The sequence below is a fragment of the Trichomycterus rosablanca genome, chromosome 13 (assembly GCF_030014385.1).
Source record: "Trichomycterus rosablanca isolate fTriRos1 chromosome 13, fTriRos1.hap1, whole genome shotgun sequence".
NCBI lineage: Eukaryota > Metazoa > Chordata > Actinopteri > Siluriformes > Trichomycteridae > Trichomycterus > Trichomycterus rosablanca.
Window position 1 is genome coordinate 37,547,819 of NC_086000.1, and position 26,018 is coordinate 37,573,836.

The 26,018-nt window shown below is 45.0% G+C and overlaps 1 protein-coding gene and 1 non-coding gene across 2 annotated transcripts; one reads left to right on the forward strand and one right to left on the reverse strand.

The window, feature by feature from the left end:
- Positions 1–25,313, reverse strand: hhat (hedgehog acyltransferase). Its single transcript, XM_063007967.1, has 12 exons — positions 25,252–25,313; positions 24,793–24,932; positions 22,107–22,174; positions 21,472–21,585; positions 19,419–19,613; positions 18,136–18,369; positions 16,675–16,837; positions 13,138–13,288; positions 9,445–9,480; positions 5,186–5,387; positions 4,808–4,952; positions 1–2,021 (listed from the first exon to the last, which is right to left on the reverse strand). The coding sequence occupies exons 2-12, from the start codon at positions 24,893–24,895 to the stop codon at positions 1,936–1,938; spliced, it is 1,497 nt and encodes a 498-aa protein (XP_062864037.1). The 5' UTR covers positions 24,896–24,932; positions 25,252–25,313; the 3' UTR covers positions 1–1,935.
- trnat-agu (transfer RNA threonine (anticodon AGU)) lies at positions 14,101–14,174 on the forward strand. The gene has a single exon. It is a non-coding gene; the product is annotated as a tRNA-Thr (tRNA).
- Positions 25,314–26,018: the final 705 nt, after the last annotated feature.

A 26,018-nucleotide genomic window follows, 5' to 3' on the forward strand; every position in this document is an offset into this window, starting at 1 on the left:
CAGAATTAATTATAATTTAAATATATAAATATTAGAATGTAAACATTATAAACAGAGAATGATTAATAGAAGGAAATAAAAACTAATAAATGAGACGAGGACGGTCAGAACCAGGAGGAAAAGTAGAAGGTGGTTCAATATGAACGATTCCTGGAACCAGGAATACTGGAACTACTCACTCATTCATTCATTCATTCATTCATTCATTCATTCATTCATCTTTATTAACCACATCATCATGGCCAGAGTCGTGGTGGGTCCAGTGCACCCCAGTAACACTGGATGTAAGGTAGAAATACACTGTAAATACATCACAGAGCATCATTTACTCACTGATTCACTCACTCACTCATTCATTTACTAACTCACTCACTCACTCATTCATTCACTGACTTATTTACTAACACACATGTTTACTTCTTCCCTCACTCAGTCACTCATTTACCCTCTCACTTTCTAACTCACTCACTCTCACTCATTCTCTCACCCACTCATTCACACTCACTCATTCACTCTCGCTTAGTTCATGCACTCACTCATTCACTCACTCATTTACTAACTCAATCTCTCGCTCATTCACTCCCTCATTCACTCACCCAGTCTTTTAATCACTCATTTATTCACTCATTTATTCACTCATTCATTTACTAACTTACTCTCTCATTCACTCATTTACTCCCTCATTATTTACTAACACGTGTTTACTTCTTCCCTCACTCAGTCACTCATTAACCATTTACTCTCTCACTTTCTAACTCATTCACTCACTCACTCATTCACACTCATTCACTCACTCACTCATTCCTTTATTCACTCTCTCACTCATTCACTCATTAATTCATGCACTCACTCATTTATTCACTCTCATTCTCTCTCTCACTCATTCACTCACTCACTCATTCCTTTATTCACTCTCTCACTCATTTACTCACTCAGTCTTTTAATCACTCACTTATGCACTCATTAGTTCATGCACTCACTCATTTATTCACTCATTCATTTACTCATTCACTTCATTTACTGACTTGTTTACTCACTCATTCATTCACTCACTCATATACTCACTCATTTATTCACTCACTCATTTACTAACTCAATCTCTCACTCGTTCACTCCCTCATTCACTCACTCAGTCTTTTATTCACTCATTTATTCACTCATTCCTTTACTAACTTACTCTCTCATTCACTCATTTACTCCCTCATTATTTACTAACACACGTGTTTACTTCTTCCCTCACTCAGTCACTCATTAACCATTTACTCATTCTCTTACTCACTTATTTACTCCCTCTCTCATTTTCTCTCTCACCCATTTACTCACTTATTCACTCACTCGTTTATTTACTCATTCACTGACTTATTTACTCACTCATTTACTCACTCACTCATTTACTAACTCACTCATTCTCTCACTCCCTCATTCACTCACTCAGTCTTTTAATCACTCACTTACTCATTAGTTCATGCACTCATTCATTCACTAACTCACTCATTCATTCATTGAGTGTCCTGTTGTCCCAGACCCTCAGTCAGACAGACACCACTGATGGTATGTGAGGGCGACTGTGGACTGGCGCTGGTGTCACCAGTACCAGTTTATGAGAATGAAGAAGAAGCCTCTGATGAACAGCACCGGTCTGTGATTGGTGCTCTGTTTCAGCGCTGGTACTGACCTGGTCGGGCAGTTAACAGACACAGCTGGACGTGTCGAAGGGAGGGAAGGGCGGGTCTGGATTCCCTTCGTTCTGCTGCACAGTTCTGTCCACTGTTCTCTCTGCATGAGTGGTGGAGGAATACAGAGAGTATAGCGTGTTCCTCCATACGTTACAGCTCTCTGCAGAACCCACACCAGGCAGAACCAAAATACCAGGTCACAACTCCGCAATCATGAACCCACCACCCAACCTGAGGTTCTAGACCGTGTAGGGAATCTTCACGTGGTTTTCCGGTCCACCTCCAGTCCCACTTGTGCGAAACAGTAGAGAAACCCGAGCATGGGAAGAGTCACGGTGGACCAACCTGAAACAGAGAGAACCAGAAACGTACGAAAGTTTAAAAATCAATCAACAAACGACCAGGAACGTCGTAGAGTCACGACCTGGCACTGAAGTACCCACGGCAAAACCTACAGCCATTAAAGAACTCCTGTCACTGACATTTAAACCACTTCCGTCTCCTAAAGTCTCTGTGCGTGTCTCAACTCTGAGACAGTCGATATAAAAACCAGACGGCAGGAGAGGAAGGTTAATGACGCACGTTTAATCACACAATCAGGTGGTGCAGCTGAGTTGACCTGTAGACTGATACAGTAGATCTCAATCCATGAACGTGTGTAAACCCCTGGTCTAGATGTACAGAATGGAGAGGTGTTTGACAGGAATGAAAAGAAAAACAGCCACTAATACAGTGATAAGACTTGAACTCTCACAAATTACTTTTTTAGGAACAGATTCAACTTTTTTTGAAATAGCAGACTGGTTGAAGGAGCAGTTTAGTGATATGTCAGAAGTGGTTTGATAAAGTCAAGTACAACAGAAATGACTGAAATAAAGGTGAAAGGAACATTCATGATCTTTATTTCGACAAAGTTAAAATTGGCCTATTTTTGTCAGCATTTTGTTGGGGGGGGCATGACAGATTTTCATCTTCCAAAGGGGAACGTGACAGAAAAAGATTGAGAATCACTGGTGTAGCGTTCGAGTGTCTAAGTCCTAGCGATCCTACGGCAATTCAGTTAGCGATCGCTTAGTCCAAACGTCCAAGATGTGGAAGTGTAAAGGCCTCGGCGTGCTCGGCGCGGAGACGACGTTCGCCCGGCTTCGGCGACCGACGCGACGTAATTGCAGAGAGAGCGAACGACCGCGGACGTCGCGCGGAGGCTTCGCTCGCCCTGTCGCGCACATGGAGGCTGGGCGAACTCCACGGACGACGACACTCCGCGATCGGTCGGTGGAAAAAAGAGGCGTGCCACGAAACCAGACGTGGATTTTGAGCAGCGTCTCGACTGTGATCGTCGGCTGCGTCCGAAATCGCACACTTCCGTACTGAACAGGGCCGTACGCAGGAGCGGGTGACGTGTCCCAATACGTAGCGTTCATTAAACAGTACGCCAAAAGTACCCGGATATTTTGTGTATGCGAACACAGCACACTATTTATCCGGGCTTGTGACCTGAACTGAGGGTGCACTGCTGGTACGTGTGTTCCCCCAATGGTTTGTTCACACACCACCATGCACCTTCTTTATTTGTGAGCCCATACTGGGATTCAAACCCCAGGAAATCTTATACCACACGAGTTTCATTACCAGACGTGTGTGTGTTCACGTCCCGCTACAATCAGACTGAAATAAAACAGAATTGTATTAAATTAAAGTGACAGACGGACAGAAAATCTTGGGTAAGAATTCATTAGCGGCTCCTCGACGCGCCGTCTCGGTGACATTTCCGGACTTTGGTAGGTCGGTCGGTCGGTCGGTCGCGCTGACGGGGTCGGGACACGCTTAAGTGGCGGTTGCCATGGCGAAACACGTGTTAAGTGGCCGGTGACTGCGCGGGAGCTGAAGGGCAATCAGACCGGCCGACGGGCGCGGACCCGCCTCTCTAAATCCGACGACGACCGGACTGCAGCCTCACTAACGAGAGCTCGTTCATCAGCTTCATCAGCCGTGGATCTCAATTTTATAAAACGTCTCTAAACTAATTGGGATTAAATTTAAAAGTATGATCCAATAAAAATGAAACTACGCAGAGTCAAAAATCTGAAGCACTTTGTAGTTCTACAATTACTGACTGTAGTCCATCTGTTTCTCTGCATGCTTTGTTACCCCCTTTCATGCTGTTCTTCAATGGTCAGGACCCCCACAGGACCCCCACAGAGCAGGTATTATTCAGGTGGTGGATGATTCTCAGCACTGCAGTGACACTGACATGGTGGTGGTGTGTTAGTGTGTGTTGTGCTGGTGTGAGTGGATCAGACACAGCAGCGCTGCTGGAGGTTTTAAACACCGTGTCCACTCACTGTCCACTCTATTAGACGCTCCTACCTAGTCGGTCCACCTTGTAGATGTAAAGTCAGAGACGATCGCTCATCTATTGCTGCTGTTTGAGTCGCTCATCTTCTAGCCCTTCATCGGTGGTCACAGGACGCTGCCCACGGGGCGCTGTCGGCTGGATGTTTATGGTTGGTGGACTATTCTCAGTCCTGCAGTGACAGTGAGGTGTTTAAAAACTCCAGCAGCGCTGCTGTGTCTGATCCACTCATACCAGCACAACACACACTAACACACCACCACCATGTCAGTGTCACTGCAGTGCTGAGAATGATCCACCACCTAAATAATACCTGCTCTGTGGTGGTCCTGTGGGGGGTAACAAAGCATGCAGAGAAACAGAAGGACTACAGTCAGTAATTGTAGAACTACAAAGTGCTTCTATATGGTAAGTGGAGCTGATAAAATGGACAGTGAGTGTAGAAACAAGGAGCTGATCAGTGTAGCACAATACATGACCAAAAATATGTGGACACCTGATCATGAGCTTGTCGGGTGACCTCTGTGTGATCTTTTCTTCTGAGAAGCTTCTCGCAAGACTTTGAAGTGTGTCTGTGTGTGGGAATTTGTGCCTGAGATAAATATATGATGAAATAATAAAAGGTAAAAAAGAATGAACTCCAAGCTTAATGTGATGGGATGGCTTTTCTTACTAACCTTGGCAAGAGACGACTGTTCCACGCTGTCAAATGTGTGAAAGGTTTTTGGATGAGTGTGTGTGTGTGTGTGTGTGTGTGTGTGTGTTGCTCACCCACCTTGGATAAACACCCTCTTCCAGTAGACGAGACCAATCTGGATCCCACCCAGGAACACCAGGTTGGACAGAATTAGCATAGCGGTGGAGAAAGACGAGATTAGCGCGAGGCCACGCCTTCTAGCGGCTGGAGACAGATAACGCACCTGTGGAGAAACATGAATTTTAAAGGTCACACCTAGGTCACGGTGGGAGCCTAGTGGGTGGAGCTTTGGGCAATCAATCTGAATCCAGGCTCTGCTATGCAGCCACTGTTGGGCCCTTCAGCAAGGCCCTTAACCCTGTCTGCTCCAGGGGTGCCCTGGCTGGCATTCTCTTAAATGGGGGAACCGGACATGACGCGCAGGCGGACAGAACGAGACGTACAGAGGGAACTCACCGTGGTGCGATGAAGAGGAGGCCAGCGGAGGAAGGACGTCACGGCGTTCTCCACCACCACACACGCCCAGTTCAGCACGGCCCAGCACTGCAGGTAGTCATGGAAACCATGCCAAAAAGACACGAACCCGAACGCCAGCGCGGTGGAGATGACCCGCGGGAGGAGGCCACGCCGTGAACCGCCCAACGGAACATACAGGTACCTGAAAAACCAAAAAAATCCAAGTTTTAGTTCATATAGACACTATATAGCCAAAAGAATGTGGACAAACATTCTAATTAGTGAGGTTAGGTCATTTGGGCACCAGTACCTTCACCATGCCAGTGGAAGTGCTATGAAGCACCGGGTGTAGCGCCGCACCAGTAAGAACTAAAAATAAACCCAGTTTGCAAGGTGCAGAACAAAACTGTGGCTGTTAATGGGAATAACAGATGTGGCCAAAATAACAGAAACAACAAAAGAAAGGAACAAAACGTCCACAGCTGCGGCGGAGAAAGTGGCCAACAAGCCCCCAACGAGTGATTTCTCTGAAAGAGAGTAAAGAGAGGAAACCCAGAACAAACCAGAGATGATGATAAACTGAGCGGAACCGCTTGTGCCAAGCATGGATCCAAATATAGCACTTTTCCACCAAAAGAACTTCTGAGAAATGGTGAGAATCAGAATCAGCTTCTCCCAGAGTCTAAAACGCTTCTGGTTCAGAATAAAGCTTAACGTGGTTTAATGTAGTAAAAGAAGGAGACAGGAGCACTAAACTTCTCTTCATTATTACTGCTCATAAGTTCCTCCACTAATCACATTCCTCACTCGCTGTTTTACTACAGTAAGTCATGCTAACATTCCATTTTTATGTTATGTGTTCTTCGTACGACGGTTGAGGCACTTGTACCGCCTCATATTAAACACTTTGTCTCATTGGAGAAGCTAAAATAGGACCTGCTATGAAAAGGGTCGTCATGCTGCTCCCGGAAACAACTCGCCCGTCCAGGGCAGTTTGGACAAAAATATCACGTGAGACCAACTGGGTTCTCAGGACAAGATGAAGAACGCCGGCATCTGCCCCGGCGGAAAACTGGACCGGATTTACAGTTTCAGAGAAAAAAGCAGGTGCCAGTGGTGAGGAAACTGTGTGTGTAATTAAATTCACATCCCTCCTTCTCCAAGAGGGACCTGGGGACCCCTGGGAGCCAGTGATGTTCTGCTTGGGTAACAGCCAGGCCTTCTTCAAAACATCGGCGCAACATTCCCGCAGATACAATCCAAAATCTTGTGGAAAACCGTTTCAGGTGAGGCACAACCCGCGTTATTGAGTACGGTTTGGGAATATGACATCTAACAAGCCATGGTTCACATACTTCTGACCATATCAAGCATCACACACTAGAGAAACTCACTCACATCAAACTCTGGTCTAAAGCTGAGTGATGAGTGTGGGCTTCAACAACGAGCCGCTTTCATTTCAGCATTGAGCTCGTTTCATCTGTGTTTGTGTGAGTGTGTGTGTGTGTGTGAGTGTGTGTGTGTGTGTGTGTGTGTGTGTGTGTGAGTGTGTGTGTGTGTGTGTGTGTGTGTGTGTGGATTCTTCAGGAGCAGCGGTGATTCAGGACCCTCACACACCTCCACACTTCCAATTCTTCATCTCGCAATTACGGCTCATTTAAAAGCACATTAAGACCCCGACAAGAGCACTCCAGCCCCCGGACACACACACACACACACACACACACACACACACACACACACACACACACACACACACACACACACTCACACACACACTCACACACACACTCACACACACTTCTATTATGCAGCTTGTTGTGTTCCTACAGCTCCAGATCCACACTTGGATGGAACACGAATGCCTTTAATGTCCCCACATGACCAAAAGTATGTGGACGCCCAAACTAATCATCCAGCCTAACGAGATCAGTGAGAGCGACCTGCACACGACCCTGACGTCAACCCCGCTGTACTGCATGTGTGAGCCACGCCTTCTGTGTCAACATGACCCGAGAAATTCCCACAGACACACTTCTAAATTCGGTGTAAATTACATGACGTTACATTTGATGCTTTTATCCAAAGCGACTTATGAATATGTTTGAATGCAATTCGAGCAAGGGTTGAGGGCCTTGCTCAGGGGCCCGACAGTGGCAGTGGTGGGGCTTGAACCGGCAACCTTCTGATTACTAGTCCAGTACCACTAAGCTATTAGTCCAGTACCTTAACCATTGAGCTACTAGTCCAGTACCTCTAATAACTATTCCAATACCAATGAGCTACTAGTCCAGTACCTAAACCACTGAGCTACTAGTCCAGTACCTAAACCACTGAGCTACTAGTCCAGTACCTAAACCACTGAGCTACTAGTCCAGTACCTAAACAACTGAGCTACTAGTCCAGTACCTAAACCACTGCGCTACTAGTCCAGTACCTAAACCACTGAGCTACTTGTCCAGAACCTCTGATTACTTTTCCAGTACCACTAAGCTATTAGTCCAGTACCTTAACCACTGAGCTACTTGTCCAGAACCTCCAGTACCACTGAGCTATTAGTCCAGTACCTTAACCACTGAGCTATTAGTCCAGTACCTCTAATAACTATTCCAGTACCACTAAGCTACTAGTCCAGTACCTAAACCACTGAGCTACTAGTCCAGTACCTCTGATTACTATTCCAGTACCACTAAGCTACTAGTCCAGTACCTTAACCACTAAGCTATTAGTCCAGTACCTTAACCACTGAGCTACTTGTCCAGAACCTCGGAGTACTTTTCCAGTACCACTGAGCTATTAGTCCAGTACCTTAACCACTGAGCTACTAGTCCAGTACCTTAACCACTAATCTATTAGTCCAGTACCTTAACCACTGAGCTACTTGTCCAGAACCTCTGATTACTTTTCCAGTACCACTGAGCTATTAGTCCAGTACCTTAACCACTGAGCTACTAGTCCAGTACCTTAACCACTGAGCTACTAGTCCAGTACCTCTAATAACTATTCCAGTACCACTGAGCTACTAGTCCAGTACCTTAACCACTAAGCTACTAGTCCAGTACCTTTAATAACTATTCCAGTACCACTGAGCTATTAGTCCAGTACCTTAACCACTGAGCTACTAGTCCAGTACCTCTAATAACTATTCCAGTACCACTGAGCTATTAGTCCAGTACCTTAACCACTGAGCTACTAGTCCAGTACCTCTAATAACTATTCCAGTACCACTAAGCTACTAGTCCAGTACTCTAACCACTGAGCCATTATTATTCTGACGACTGGCTCTTGCATTATTTGAAAAAGTTTTCACACCCCTTTTTTAGAGAGAGTCTATTATTAAAAACAGGAATAGGGGGCTGATAGATCCATCATTTACGGGAGTCTCGATGTGCCGTCATTCATCTCAGAATAGACGGCACCGCGTCCAGAACTGTGACGGGATAATTGAACTCTGAAAAGCTATGCTAATTGCTTACGGAAATAGCGAGCGAGGAAATAAAATATGTGCATAAACAGACGCTCTGCGCCCGCAGAATTACGACCTCGTCTCGTACGCGCATATTCACGCTGGCGCGAGTCCAGCCATCCGGGCGTCCTCGTTCCTGCTAAACACATGCAAATCAAACCGCGATCGAACACGCTCCGGTCGGGATGAGTCCTGCCGAGCGCCGCTCTGGACACTTGTACTCGGAATTCGCATCGCTGGACCCTCCGGGGGCAGAATATGGATGTGGGGAGTCGTTACACGTGAGGTGTAATAAATCATTCATATAAAGGAAATTCTATGCTTCTGAATTCGCAGTAACAGTTTAGGGAAGGCCTTTAAACCAAGAAGCTCCAGTGTCCTGCACAGAGCCCTGAGCTCAGCCCCACTCAACAGCTCTGGGATGAACCGGAACACAGACCAATCTATCAGCGCCCAGCCGTACAAATGCTGTCATCTTTTGACAGAATGGGCACAAATTCCCACAGACAGACACACAAAGTCTCGTGAGGAGCGACTGGCTGTCAGTTACGCCCTCTGCTGGCTGATCGATGTTGCTGCACAGAGACGAGGGATAACGGAGATCGGTGCGTGACTCTCCGTGCGCGATACGGATCTCCATATGAACCTGGTTCAGGTGAAAAGAAGCGGTCTGTGCTGCACACGTGTCGGAGGGGGCGTGTGTTAGGCAATCAGGGAATCAGATATGACTAAATTGGAGGAAAATGCATTCATAAAAACAGGCAGGGAGATAAATATGTAAACAGACGCCTACCTGACCAGCCATTTGTACAATCCCACATCAAAGTGCCTAAAAGCAAAAGGAAAAACACACATGTGATTAGAAATGAGCGACTTGTTGTAGTTTTATACTTTATTTATACAAATCAGCACCTCTACACACCGTCATCACTTCCAAACCCAAACATACAGGACTTTACTAAAGGACTGATGGTTAAATACCTTAATTAAGCAAGAAAACCCTGTTTTTTAGAAGGGTGGACCATAAAGAACACATTAGCACAGATTAAAGAGCTTTTAATAGTGGCACAGCGCCCACTACTGCTGGAAAGATACCAACAGCATTTGACATCGCTTTGGTGATCACCGACGTAGCGGCCTGTACATCTTTCTAGTGCTTTGTTACCCCCTTTCATGCTGTTCTTCAATGGTCAGGACCCCCACAGGACCCCCACAGAGCAGGTATTATTTAGGTGGTGGATGATTCTCAGCACTGCAGTGACACTGACATGGTGGTGGTGTGTTAGTGTGTGTTGTGCTGGTATGAGCGGATCAGACACAGCAGCGCTGCTGGAGTTTTTAAACACCTCACTGTCACTGCTGGACTGAGAATCGTCCACCAACCAAAAACATCCAGCCGACAGCGCCCCGTGGGCAGCGTCCTGTGACCACTGATGAAGGTCTAGAAGATGAGCGACTCAAACAGCAGCAATAGATGAGCGATCGTCTCTGACTTTACATCTACAAGGTGGACCGACTAGGTAGGCGTGTCTAATAGAGTGGACGGTGAGTGGACACGGTATTTAAAAACTCCAGCAGCGCTGCTGTGTCTGATCCACTCATACCAGCACAACAAACACTAACACAACATCACCATGTCAGTGTCACTGCAGTGCTGAGAATCATCCACCACCTAAATAATACCTGCTCTGTGGTGGTCAGATTAACAAAGCATGCAGAGAAACAGATGGACTACAGTCAGTAATTGTAGAACTATAAAGTGCTTCTATATGGTAAGTGGAGCTGATAAAATGGACAGTGAGTGTAGAAACAAGGAGGTGGTTTTAATGTTATGGCTGATCGGTGTATGTTTTCTTTATCAAACAGGCCCTTGAATGAGACGGATGATCCAGGCTTCGGAGTCAGCGGGGAACGAGGGGCGATTAAAACACAACTGAAACAGAGCCGCTGCTGAAAAGACGCCTATTAAACCTGCAGCTAATCACACCGGAGTCCCGTTAACGCCTGCTAAGCTAAAGCGACCTGCCCTCGGGAGAGCGCTTGGCAGGGCTGGTTTAATTAATCCCGCAGGAGAACGCTGTCGGCGACTGTCGCTACCTTTAGTTTGGGGATTTGTCCAAACCGGTTCGTTTAACAAGTCGTCTGAGACCAGTTTGGGTATTTTTTCGGATTTAAAAGTTTAAATTACGATCAAACTCATGAAAAATGGAAATAAATGTTGAGTCCCAGTTAGAAAACCCAGACAGACCCAGTGAGACCAGTGTGGTGGAAAAATACGGTCAGATTATAAAAGAAAACGAAGATTACAGTCGACTGGATTGGAGAATTTATTGGCACAATCAGTGAAATAGCTGAAGACCATCGTTCTCTCCTCCCAAAAGCCATAATCATGACCAGTCCAAACACAACCCAGCTCTTCTCTCCACTCCTTCTAATCTGCTCAGTGCAAATCCTTCGTTCCTCGTCATTTTTGAAGAATTTATTGGCACGTTTGTGGGTTTTACAGCAGTGGAATAGATGAAGAAGAACCAGGAACATAACTGTGGGCCTCCCTTTATACTGCTCCGGTCACATCACACTGAGTGTTGGACTTTGGAATGTCCATTCTGTGCTAACTGTTGTTTCTTATCTGCTAACAACAGCCTCACCATATAACAGAGGATTTAATGCACAAAACAGCAGAAGAAGAATATTCAGGTGATATCAAACATAATATCTCATTTTTCCATCACACCAGCATCGGATGATTAGTAAGAATGGACGTGAGCTCGACTAGGGTTTGATTCGTCTCCGACAAAGAAATCAGGTCAAAAAAATCAATTCTGCACTTTTTCAATCCTTATTCCTTATAGTCCAGCGTCCTGTCTCACTCTGTCAGCTCCAGCTTTCTGTCTTTCTATTCACTTGCTGTCCGGAACACACTGGGATTCGTACAGCAAGACATGCTGCGTCCCAAACCACATGCTACTTCAGGCATATAAATGTAGATATAATAATGCAAATATAGTAAAAGTAAACGCACAGTGCCTCAGGTTACGTTTTATTCATCTCACCATCGTTCTCTCCTCCCAAAAAGCCATAATCATGACCAGTCCAAACCCAACCCAGCTCTTCTCTCCACTCCTTCTAATCTGCTCAGTGCAAATCCTTCGTTCCTCGTCATTTCTGAAGAATTTATTGGCACGTTTGTGGGTTTTACAGCAGTGGAATAGATAAAGAAGAACCTGGAACAGAACTGTGGGCCTCCCTTTATACTGCTCTGGTCACATCACATTGGGTGTTGGAAAGATGAACAGTTAGCGCAGAATGGAGGTTCCAAAGTCCATCATTCTCTCCTCCCATAAAGCACAACCAGTCCAAACCCAAACCAGCTCTTCTCACCACTCTCCACTCCGTCTGATCTGCTCGGTTTAAATCCTTCGTTTCCTCGTCGCTTGATGCTAAAGGATTTGGAAAAGCGATTGATTTTCTGCCACGTCCTGAGCGACACTGAATGATGGATTTCCGATACACGTTCTTACATGTTCTTACGTGAGTGACCCACATACACACATTTACATTTTCAGCATTTAGCGGACGCTTCTATCCAAAGTGACCTACAGTACTGTGACAGTACACTGTCTAAGCAATTGAGGGTTAAGGACCTTGCTCAAGGGCCCAACAGTGTTAACCTGCCAGTGATGACCCTGATGGTGTACGAGGAGGGTATATTCTCCTGACACGCCCTCTCTCCTATGCGTACACGCTCCACTGACCCTTCTTATTCACCCGTACTTCGGTGGATTGGCACATGAGGCCAGTCTTGCTCATGGAGAGTCACGCTCTGAGTAGCACCTTGGGCTACTAACCAGGGTCCTTACACAGCATTAAAGACCCCATCTCCTTTTTTCAGTCCCGTCTTTTCCCACCCAGCAGACTAGTGGCCAATTTGGTCTGCTGCAGGCACTAGTGTGCACCCAGCTGACCGGTAGCAGAGCTGAGATTCGAACATGGAGAGCTCAGGATCTCGGTTCTGATGTGTTAGCTGAATATCCTGCACCTCCGTATGGATCAAAGTGCATTTCAAAGATCCCGTAGAAGCACGTTACAGAAGATCCATGACAGCTCAGACTAAGCGGTGAGAATGAGCTGCAGGACGTGAGCATGTAGCAGCACGTTCTCTCCTGGGAGAAGCCAGCGCGAGCTGCTGAAACTCTGAAGCCCGTGTACCGAAGCGCTGAAGCACTGACGCGCTGAAGCAGAAGCGTCGGTCAGCGCACTGAAGCTATTCACGGGCGGAACGACATTGAATAATGAACATGAGCATGAATTTTACATGTCTGACGGTTCCATGCGAGCGTGTGAGAGGATGAAGCGTGGCTCTCTGAGGTCCAGCTCTGAACCTGATGGATGTGTTCATGTGGAGCAGCTCTGCCCCCTGCAGGACGATATTAGTAGTGCTGTGCTGTAAGGTGTGTGTGTGTGTGTGTGTGTGTGTGTGTCTCACCTCCACATGCCCCGAAAGCTGTACATGATGCTGACACAGCGTGGTAGAGCAGGAGGTTCGATTCCATCCAGCTTCACCAGCAGGGACGCGACACCGAACAGCACCAGGTACTTCACATAGAAGAACTGCACCAGAGCCAGAGCCAAACCACCTACAGCGCAGAGTCATGGAGAGATGCAGGGTCATGTGGGTCATTCCTACAATCCGGTGCTTTTTGTGTTGCCACTACTAATGTAAAATCTTAAACATTATAACTTCTAAAAGTCTTAAAGTTAAACGTGATGTTGTCTACCCCCCCCCCCCCCCCCCCCCAAAAAAAAAAAAACAACTGTATAGATTTTACAGTCTTTATTCATCTGACACTAATCGTCCACCCTGTTATATGAATTTTCTGTCTATATTCTGACTCAATTACATATCGTAGGCCAAAGCACCTGTAAAATACCTGTAATATGTATTTTTATCTAAAACACACGTGTCAAACTCAAGGCCCGTGGGCCAAATCCGACCCGCCACGTCATTTTACGTGGCCCGCGAGAGCTTAAGAGACGTACGATTGTCCTAAAATACACTGTAAAATCTCCCACAATGCATGTCGATCTTGTGACCTGCAAAGTGACCGCATCCCGCCACTAGATGGCAGCGTTTTCACATCAGCGTTTGACTGAGGCAGTTTTCCAACAAGTGATGATGAGAAATATTTACAAATATGGAGCAGAGGGAGGAAATTTAATGAAAGATGTGAAAGTGAAAACGAGTTTGTGCTTCAGGAAGAGAAAGCGGCGCGTCTCTTGTGTTATGAGGCGTGTCTGTGGTAAAGGAGGACAGTAGAAATGTAGATATACGTTATATATACAGGATAAATTTGGCGTTTTGACACCAAACACAGATTTAGCAGATGTGGCCCTGGGTGAAAACGAGTTTGACACCCCTTGGTCTAAAACACAATGTCTGTTAGGGTAGGGCAGGTGTAGCCTAGTGGTTAAGGTACTGGACTAGTAATCGAAAGGTCGTTGGTTCAAACCCCACCACTGCCAAGCTGCCACTGTTGGGCCCTTGACCCTCAATTGCTTAGACAATGTACTGTCACAGTTCTGTGGATAAAAGTGTCTGCTAAAAAATGCTGAAAATGTGAATGTTATTTTAAATAAACAATAAACGTAAAACTAGAGAGGTGCATTTCCTGAAGAAAATGCGAGTGTGATTGCAGTGCAGCCGGTGGGCGGGTGTGTGTACCCAAATGCTGTATCTGTGTCCAAGCTCTCGTTTAAGCAGAAGTTCATTACAGTATATCAAATTGCCGTTCAAAAAATGAATGGAAGTGAATGGGGAAAAAAGCTTATAAAAATGGGTGTGGCGGGTGAACAGGTGCGCGTATCCAAAAGCTGTATACAAGCCGTCCATTCCTCAATGAGCCGGATGATTTAGAGTTGGAACCGGGTCGATATTTCGAAAATTGTGGATGAAAAACGGGTGGAATAATAAAAATAAATATGACTAACGGATAACAATACAAGGTTAGACAAGGACGTAACAGCTTTTAGATAATGTCTGTGTTTCACATCAGTTTAGATCACAAGTCTAAGAGAATTTATTAAAATGCTCTAGTAAATGCTACACTTTTGATGCTTAAGCTCGACCAAAACTTGTTTTGAGGAGTCGTCGTCCTACACTCCCGAGAAGAGGGCGTGTCTAAATTCTTAGATCCCTTAAAACAGGGGTGGGCAATTAAATTTTCCAAGGGGCCACATAAGAAACTGGGACTGTTGTGGAGGGCCGGACCAATAAGGTGAACTTAATTCTGCTCAATATTAATTTTATCTCTTTATTTACATTTACATTTGCAGCATTTAGCGTCGACGTCTTTATCCAAAGCGACTTACATTACAGTTACACTATACAGTCTGAGCAATTGAGGGTTAAGGGCCTTGCTCAAGGGCCCAACAGCAGCAACCTGGCAGTGGTGGGGCTTGAACCAGCGACCTTGTATTTACTAGTCCAGTACCTTAAGCACTAGGCTACGACTGTCCACTCTTTATGAGAAGCAGTGAATTGTGCAGTTCTAATAAGCTGTTAATGTTTAGATGTTACAGTCAGAAAATTAGAAGTAGGCAGAGTAAAAACATCAACATTATTTTACTATTTAAACAAACAAATGCAAAAAAAATAAAAAATAAAAATAAATAAAAATAAAAAAAAGTGAACAAATGTGCAGGTTTTTAAACTATTTTGTTTTGAGTCTAATTACTTCATTTGTTTTTCAGTCCTTTGTTGGATATTCTTATTAAAATCACAGAGCTGGTCCTGACTGCTTCAGTTCTGGATGTGTTAAACTTTATAAAACAGTCTTTGTTGCTTTTGCAGTTTAGTAAGTGAAGCTTCAGGTGTGACGCTCCGCATCGTTCAAGTTCTTGTATTTCTCTGTTTAGTACCGTAACAGTGATTTAAACCCTAAATTGTAATCCGTAACCAGCGTTACACCTGACTTCATTAAATAAATACTTCAGAAGTTCGTGTCTTGTTAAAAACTCCACCGTCAATCACACTCAGTTCTGTTCGCATTACGGTGAAGCTGATACACTCGCGCACACGTAAATCCAAACTTACGGAAATTTAAAGACACAGCGCTCCCATCAAAAACAATCCTGTTGTAATGCATGTTTGATGTACAGTACATTTATTTACATCTCATTTTTAACTGCTTCGAACCTCATGCGGGCCGGTTGGGGATGTCTCATGAATGGAATGTGGCCCGCGGGCCGTACAATGCCCAGGTCTGCCTTAAAATGCTCCTACTGAGGCGCCTTAATTCTGAGTGATGATCTGACTGAATGACGAGGGAGCGCCCGACGCCTCCTCAGCGCTGAAGATCAATCCCAGCATTCAGTGCGGCACGAATGGAATGTGGAGCAGTCAACGGAGTTTTTTTCAGATGTAAATAAATTCTCATTGATGTTTAATCTGTATAAAAAGTGTAATTATACGAGTGTGGGTTTATTTGTAAATTCGGGCTCATCAGAGACAGTTTAAGCGTTTTCGGTACACGAAGGGAGACGTTAGCTGGCGTGCTAGCGGGTTGTCCCGCCTGAGGCTAACCGCGTTAGCTTAGTAAGCTAAAACTGCGGTGACGTAAGTAGAGCGTCTAAATAATCTGCCTTATGAGCTCCATGTCTTATTAGAATCCTCTCTACTGAGGGAGCTGAGCACACGGGCATCAGAACTGGACATCTGAGCACTGAAAGGTCTACTAGTCTACAAGATCATGTAGATGCCCAAGCGTGTGCGTATTGTTTACCCACAGAAGAAGTGGCACGAGAAAGCACTGAAAGTGCAGGGCCAGCTACTCCATCCACCAGAGAGTGGGAACCCAAGCTCTCCAAGGAAGGGATGTCTTCTGGAGTCCATGTGATCAGGTAGGTAGTAGGGGAGCAGGGCGGGTCACTAGGTTTTCACACAGACCCGCCTCCTGCACCAGTACTAGGGTACAGCACGGGTCATTGAGGGTACGGGGCAATGACTGAAGAACTAAACCCTTACCCAGCGCCCATGGTGGAAGCATGTTGAGGAAAGTCTCCTGGTTCTGGATGGTGTGCATGTACATCAGGTGGATCATGAGTTCAGCCAAACACCACCAGCCACACACTCGCACCATCTGACCACACGACCACGCCGCTGGTGTTTTACACACTGGACGCTCCACCTGTGATGAGGAATAACCGAGAGGGTGTTAGGGGTGAGAGGAAGGACAAAGTAAAATCTGTAGGCGTTAAACAAACCCGTGCTGTGTGTGTGTGTGTGTGTGTGTGTTTGCACATGGCAGGGTGTTTCACACTATTAACCCCAGTCAGCAGCACCTGCGTTTGACCCTTGGCCTAAGGCCATCACACACACATACACACACACACATTGTAGTGGAAAAAGTCATGAGAAAGCAACAAATTATCTTGGCCACTTAATATTTTATTGCTTTTTATAGAGTACAGTAGCCTGACAGTGCCAGTTCCTATAATCGGCAGTCTCCGCGCCTCATTAGGCATTTAAATACACCCAAAGTACCCACGCCTGGTTCCATAAAAGAAATTCCTACACAAGTGTCCAAATATACAGTAAATCCACAGCCCAAATTGGAGAGAAGATAGATCAGGTAGGCGTCCAGACGTATCCTCGTCCTACAGGGATACAAACATTAGCCGCCCCACACCAGAAAACGCCAGGCCATTCGCTCATCCCACCGGGACATCATCTGTACAGCTCCCAGCAAAGTTTCCACTAAGGCCAGCTACTCCATCCACCACCGAGTGGCAACCCAAGCTCTCAATCAAAAGAATAAAATCAGGGGACGGCCTAAAAAAAGAAAAGGCGGACTGCCAATCCACCACCTGACACCATATCTGTCCAGAACGAACCTCGTGTAGGTGTTGCCTGACATAAATGGCACCAGACCCCACGGGAGGCAAAAGCAGGTAGTAAAGAAAGAGGCCAGCAGTGAGACCTGGTATTTAAAAATCTCCCCCAGCTGCAGCGAATAAATACCTAACGTTTGTTTGTTTGGACTCGAACGTCACGTTTAACACATATTTGTGTCATTTTATATTTTGGGTCCATTTTATATTTTCATTTGTATTTTTTATGGTTGTGGGGGAGGTTAAACTGTTCCTGTGTTGTCTTGTGTAGGAATTTCTTTTGTGGAACCAGGCGTGGGTACTTTGGGTGTATTTAAATGCCTAATGAGGCGCGGAGACTGCCGATTAAAGGAACTGGCACTGTACTCTGTGAACACTGCAGGCTTATAATGGCCTGGCAGATGGGCATGATACTGTAATCAACAACCCTTGCTGATCTACATTGCAGATGGCCTAACGTCTGATCGGCTGTCACAATCCCTTATTCACTCAAACTGTTATGGTACTGGACTTTCAACCGAATGGTCGCTGGTTCAAGTCCCACCACTGGCACCAAGTAGCACCTGATCCTGATTTGTAGGTTGAGTACACTCACCTGTTGGCTGAACTGGTCGTAGTTAACGATGGGCCCGTTGTAGAACAGAGGATGGTAGAAGCAGTAGTTGATGAGGTTGTAGAGGCGTAATAAAAACGTCCTCGTCCTCCTCGTGTCCTCGTCCGGCGTGGGGCTCCAGCACAGTTCCAGACTGAAGCTGGTGCAGCGTAACGCGCACATCACCGTGCTGAAGAGCAGCAGGTAGTAGTTTTCGTCTGAATGGTACCAGCCTCGCTGGAACAGAGCACAGGGAACACATCTGTTCAGTGTGTAAAAGTTCCGGATTTCTGAATAAACATGGTTAGATGGTAAAACATCAGGGATCTGGATCTTCAGGACTTCCTCCAGGGTTTCTTATGAGCTAAATGCCCAAGGACATGATCAATACAGCACCAAGCAAAACACCAAACAAAAGAGACAGAAAAGAGTTGAGTTGCCTGCAAGGCCAGCTACTCCATCCACCAGCGAGAGGCAACCCAAACTCCTCAATAACAATCAAATGCAGGGGGCAGCCTAAAATGGGCACGCAGGCATCAGAACTGGACATCTGAGCACTGAAAGGTCTACTAGTCTCCAAGATCATGTGGAAGAGATGCCACCAGGAGGCACTGTAGTACAGAATATATTGGACCTGCTGGTTTGTCCTGGTACCAGATACCACAGGACCAAGCAAAACACCAAAAAAGAATTGAGTTCCCAGTAAGACCAGCTACTCAGTCCACCAGTGAGTGGCAACCTGAATTCTCCAAAAACAATCAAACGCAAGGGAAGGCCTAAAAGGGAAAAGGTGGACTCGTTGTACACTCATGAGTCAAAACATTAAAACCACCCCCTAAAAATGTGCATGTTCATGTCTTTGTGGTAGCACCAGCACATGTGAGGGCAAGCAGTGCATTAAACGCTGGTCACAGTGCCCATGCTAACTCCTATTCACGGTCAAAAGCACCTATAATGGGCAACACAGGCATCAGAACTGGACATCTGAGCACCGGAAGGTCTACTAGTCTCCAAGGTTACATAGACGGCCAGCTGTGTGAATATTATTTACCAGTAGAAGAGGTGGCACCAGAAAGCACTAAAGTGCAGGGCCAGCTACTCCATCCACCAGGGAGTGGCAACCCAAGCTCTCCAAGAAAGGGAAGTCTTCTCGAGTCTATGCCATGTGGCACATCATGCAGGAGGTCCTAATGTTCTGACTTTTGGCTATTAATTCTGGAGCATGCCTGTGGGAATCTGTAGCCATCGGTTAATACTCTTGTAAGCAGTGGTTCTATACGGCTGACCTGTATGTCCTGCAGGGTGCCGATATGAAGAGTGGACAGCATTAGGAGGGTGTAACCCCAGCACAGGGCGGGGCTCCGCAGGTGAGCGACAGCCAACGAGACGCTGAGATGAAGCAGTAAGACGGCCACGCCCTTCGAGCCGAGGAGCCACCAGGCACAGAGAACACCGTAAACCGTGAGGACGGCTTTTCTGCGCTGAAACACACACACACACACACACACACACACACACACACACACACACCATACACACATATACACACACACACATACACCATACACACATACACACACACACACACACACACACCATACACACACCATACACACACCATACACACACACCATACACACACCATACACACACCATACACACACCATACACACACACACACACACACCATACACACACCATACACACACACACACACACACCATACACACATACACACACACACACACACATACACCATACACACATACACACACACACACACCATACACACATACACACACATATACACACATATACACACACACACATACACACACACACACACCATACACACATACACACACATATACACACATATACACACACACACATACACACACACCATACACACACACATATACACACACACACATACACCATACACACATACACACACACACACACACACACCATACACACACCATACACACACCATACACACACACCATACACACACCATACACACACCATACACACACCATACACACACCATACACACACACCATACACACACCATACACACACCATACACACACCATACACACACCATACACACACACACACACACACCATACACACATACACACACACACACACACATACACCATACACACATACACACACACACACACCATACACACATACACACACATATACACACATATACACACACACACATACACACACACACACACCATACACACATACACACACATATACACACATATACACACACACACATACACACACACCATACACACATACACACACACACACACACACACACACACACACACACACACACCATACACACATACACACATACACACACACACACACATACACCATACACACATACACACACACACACCATACACACATACATACACACACACACACACCATACACACATACACACACACCACACACACCATACACACACACACACACACACACACACACACATACACACACACACACACACACACACACACACACATACACACATACACACATACACACATACACACACACACACACCATACCATACACACACCATACACACATACACACACACACACACCATACACACATACACACACACACACATACATACACACACACACACACACACACACACACATACACACACCATACACACACGTACACACACCATACACACATACACACATACACCATACACACACCATACACACACACACACACACCATACACACACCATACACACACACACACCACACACACACCATACACACACCATACACACACCATACACACACACACACACACACACACATACACACATACACACACCATACACACACGTACACACACCATACACACATACACACACACACACACACCATACACACATACACACACACACACACACACACACACCATACACACATACACACATACACACATACACACATACACACACACACCTTAAATTAATTCTCTTAATTAAGTCTCTTAAATTCTACGCTAGATCATATAAGGCCTGATTTTCTTTACATGCTAGTCAGGACTGTAATAGTGTACAGTCTGAGCAATTGAAAGTTAAGGGCCTTGCTCAAGGGCCCAACAGTAGCAACCTGGCAGTGGTGGGGCTTGAACCAGCAACCTTCCGATCACTAGTCCGGTACCTTAACCGTAAAGCTACCACTGCCCGAACAGCCAAATCGGACAACGTACACCCGCATACGGCCACGCCCTGAACTGTAGAATCCGGAGCTGGAGGAGACCAGTGCTCACCTGAGGCATGTAAACAGTGCAAAGCTGTGACACCACGGCGTGACCAATCAGAGACCAGAAAAGAGACCGACACGCCCACTCGGTCCAAAAGCTCCACTCGAAATCTGTGGAGTCCTGAAGAGGAAGAGAATCACACACACACACACACACATTTCTATCATTTAATTTCTATATTTTTTTAATGTCATTTGGGTTTCATCAACCGCTTTATCCTGGTCAGAGTCACGGAGGGTCCAGTTCCACCGAGACACACTGAGCCAATCCATCGCAGGGCTGCGAACATAACCAATCGTGTCTCTGTAGATACCTGACCTGACCCAAATCTCAGCGGTACAGGGCTTGCGTAAGGCACCACTTGAGCGCCTAGTTCAGTATAATGGCTTTACCTTCAAAGGAGATAGGAATATAAACAAACAAGCTGCTCCAGGACGTAAATGGACACGTTACATGAGCGTACAGAGCAGCTTTTGGATTGGGGAACATAATCTAGAGAGGAACACGGTGTAACAGAGTCAGTGATGTTACGGTTATGGTAGGGTGGGGGTGATGACGGGGGTGTCAAATATTACTCAAATACCAATTTGTAGGACCATGCAGGACATGTATAGCATCACACGTCCTCCAAGCTCTTGTACCTTCCTGTAGCTCCAGAAAATGATGCTCCTCTCCAGCTGTAGGTCCTGCTCCAGGTTCTCCTCATGTTCTGCCAAAAACACATACAGGAAGTGCTGTGTTACGACTGGGATGTGGCATCATTAAGCTCTATGATTAAGATTCAGACTTTATTCTTCTGTGATCGGTTTAGGGAGGGACCCATTCAAACATAAAGCTAAAATCAACAAAATATCCTACTTATTAAGGATGTAACGATACACTCTACCCACGATACGATTTTTCCCCGATTTTTTAAACTGAAATTGAAGACAAATGATGACAAAGTTTCCTTTTATTATTTCGCTTAAAAAAATACAATAAAATCCTGTGTTTGTGCTTATCTTTTTATTATCTAATTAATGAACGCCCTTTTATTTCTGAGGTAGGTACAAACTATGCAAAACAATTTTGAATTAAGCCCAATTTGGATGAAAAACCCAGAATCTGGCAACCAGGTGTATAGCGCCAGTGATGACAACCAGGCGAGGTGTATAGCGCCAGCGCCCTCTGCTGTTTAAGGTGAATATCGATTCATTTTACATGTCAAATCGATTTGAATTCTGGAATTTTTGAATCGGTTATTAACTATCTTTTTATTTTCTCTCTTTTGTTGCCTCCAATTGTCCGATTGCGTCACGCCTCCTCTCCACCAATGCCGATCCCCGCTCTGATTGAGGAGAACGAAGCTAACCCACGCCCCCTCCGACACGTGGGCAGCAGCCGTATGCATCTTATCACCTGCACTTTGACGAGTGCAGTGCAGCTCAGCGTTGTGCACGGAGAGCCACACCCTGAGAGCACTCTCTTCTCATCTCTGTGCAGGCGGCATCAATCAGCCAGCCATAACAATCCCGCAATATAATCCCGCCCATATCTGAACAACGGGCCAATCGTCGTTCATGTGGTCGCTCAGCCTTAGCCGGCAGGCAGAGCTGAGATTCAATACAATGTATTCGAGATCCAGCTCTGGTTCCAGCGTGTGTTTTTACCGCTGCGCCACCTGAGCGGCTTCTCCGATGGCATTTAACCCAGATCTTCCTTCTCAATTATCGGATATTGGGCTCTCTAGATGGAGTAGACGTGGTATATCACAGATTTCTTTATTGTTTATTTTCAGACGCTGTTATGATGTCGTTTTTGGACCCGTCAAACAAGTATAAGTTGCCGAAGACAGACTTTTTCAGATATCTTCAAATTAGACAATTTATTAAAGCTCATGTGGACGCCAGAATTTTTTGAGATTAGATGTAACAGAGATCGAGTGTTTCCTGTCTAAGCAGCATGACCTGAGAGGTCTGATTTCAAAGGTTTATGTCATGTTATCGGAGGAGTGTCGTTCCTCTTTTGTAGGTCTTAAGGGTATTTGGGAAAGGGACCTGGAGGAGGTAATTGATGAAGATGTCTGGCTCTCTATTTGTTCAAATTTGTACCCCAAGTGTACTTCAATTAATGTACATGAACTCATTTTCAAGTTTATTAACAGATTGTATCTTACCCCATTGCGTTTACATAAGATATTCACAGAGAGATCTGATTTATGTTTGAAGTGTCAGTCTCACAAAGGCACTTTTATTCACTCTTTTCGGACCTGTGATCAAATCAAAACTATTTGGGGAAAGGTGCATATAGCCATACAAGAAATTCTTAATATACAGTTCACATTGTGCCCTAAATTATACCTGCTTTATAGCCAATTTGAAGCTATTTTTTTTCCCCTCTTTGTTCCCCCCAATTTTTCCTTCCTTCCTGTCCAGTGACCCTGATTGCTCCTCTATACTGATTCGACCCTTCACCGCTGACTGAGGACGCCTCTCGACTGACATACGCCCCCTCCTTCACCCGCACGAGTCGAGTTCGTACACCGACGGGCACCGTGTACGGAGGGCCACGCCCCCATCAGCATTATTCCTCAGCCCTGTGCAGGCGCCATCAGTCAGCCAGCAGGGGCCGCAGTCGCACCGGTTATGAGGACCTGTGATCCTACATTTTACCCCCTAACCCTGAACAGCCAATCGTTGTTCATGCTGCCGCCCAGCCCAGTCGGAAAGGCAGAGCTGAGATTCAATACGATGTATTCGAGACCCCAACTCTGGTGAGCTAGCGTACTTTACCGCTGCGCCACCTGAGCGGCTATTAGAAGCTATATTTGACTACAGTGCTAGACAGGTTTTCACCCTGCTGGTCTTCATTGCAAAACAGTGTATTTTACTTGTTTGGTCTATTCCTCTGGTCCCATCACTAAATTTGTGGCCCTCATAAATAGCGTCTTTGACCAAGTTCAGAGGACTGAGACGTTCTGGCAAACATGGTTTCCTCTTTAGAATTATATTGGCAATCTTTTCTAATTAAGGTCTAATTATCTTATTTATTCGGGTTTTCCTTGTTCTCCTTTCTTGTTCCTCTATAAATATCTATTGCACATTTTATCGTTGTCCATCATATTCTATGGCTGTACAATTATTTTTACATTAGCCTATTGGGGCTCTTTCTCCCCGTTCCTTCATCCAGAAGACATTGTATCTCCAAATGTGCATATGTGTGTTATTTAAAATGTGTCTTAATAAAAAAGTTAATAACAAAAAAGAAAGCAGCATTTCCAGTAGCTATGGTAAAAATAAATAAAACCCTAAGCTTAGAGGACAATGAGAGATAAGATCATGTTGGTACCTTTAGAGAAGAGGTGAAGCTGGTAGAAGGAGTACAAGTGAGAAGCCAAAGAAAGGAACCAGTAGATGCCAATCTCCCAGCGGGGCAGTTCTGCCAACTCCATACTGGCACGCCCAGCTCAGTTCTATTTTAGATCAGACCTGTAAATTTAAATGTACATAAAACTATAAACCATAATAACATATTAAAGGCTGTAAGAGTTTCTAAACATGCACCACCAAAGTCCTTTTCCACATATTATATCCTTACTGTGTAAAAACTATCAATCTGATGTACTACCTGAATAACTGATTTATTTATTCATTTAAATATATAATCAAATGTAATAAAATATATAATATAATCATTAAAGTGCTTCATGTTTACTGATGTTTACTGATTATTCTGCACTGTGAGGCGTCCTGGTGTAACCGAGAAATAAACTGAACACAGATGAACTCTGGGCAGCAGAAAACGTACTGGTTCGTTCTTTTGAGGCGCAGCACAGAGACGATCACGTGTGTAGAGAAACACACTTTTACACTGATTATGGAATCCACGAAGGGACAAAATGCCTGGATACGTAAACACACATCAAACATCGTCAGCACACGACAGCACAGAGAAGACTCTTACACTAACAGTCCTACAGCAATTCAGTTAGCAATCGCTTAGTCAAAGTTACTCGAGTAATACAGAGTAATAAGTAAGCACGCCCCATACAGCAATCTCAGTACATAATTCTGGGAACATCAGAACCGATAATATCGCTGAGACTCCCTCCCACAGACCAGGGTTCAGCTGCTGGGGGTGTAACATTTTTACCTTCTGCATTAAAAGTCATGCTTATCAAGTTCATCTTTTCCTCAAAATGTAAAACAATATCATCTATAAAAAGTTTTACGTTTTAATTTTGCTATTTAAAATTAAGACTAAATAATTAGATATCTTTTTAGATTAGAGATTTTAATTAATAAGATGAAAAGTCAATATTTTACATCCTACTAGCATTGTAAATAGGGCTTTCATAAATGAATTAATGTAAAAAGTGTACGTACCGAACACCATGAGTTTGGTCTAATAAGCCATGTTATTATTACTGAGTCAAAATAGACCCGAAATAAATAAATAAGTAAATAAATAAAGCAACTTAACTTAACAGGTCCCCTAAACTCAAAATCTATTAAACTCAACGTGTTCAGCTTTTTTTTTTTTATGTGTTTAATTGATTTCAAATAAACAATGTT

Bases quoted from the DNA above. Each gene is read 5' to 3' on its own strand.
- hhat (XM_063007967.1), bottom strand. From the start codon at position 24,895: ATGGAGTTGGCAGAACTGCCCCGCTGGGAGATTGGCATCTACTGGTTC. The intron at 21,586-22,106 runs GTACAAGAGCTT...CTTCCTCTTCAG, and splicing joins TTTTCTGGAGCTACAGGAAG to GACTCCACAGATTTCGAGTG. The intron at 5,388-9,444 runs GTAGGCGTCTGT...TTGGTTTTTCAG, and splicing joins TTGTACAAATGGCTGGTCAG to GTACCTGTATGTTCCGTTGG.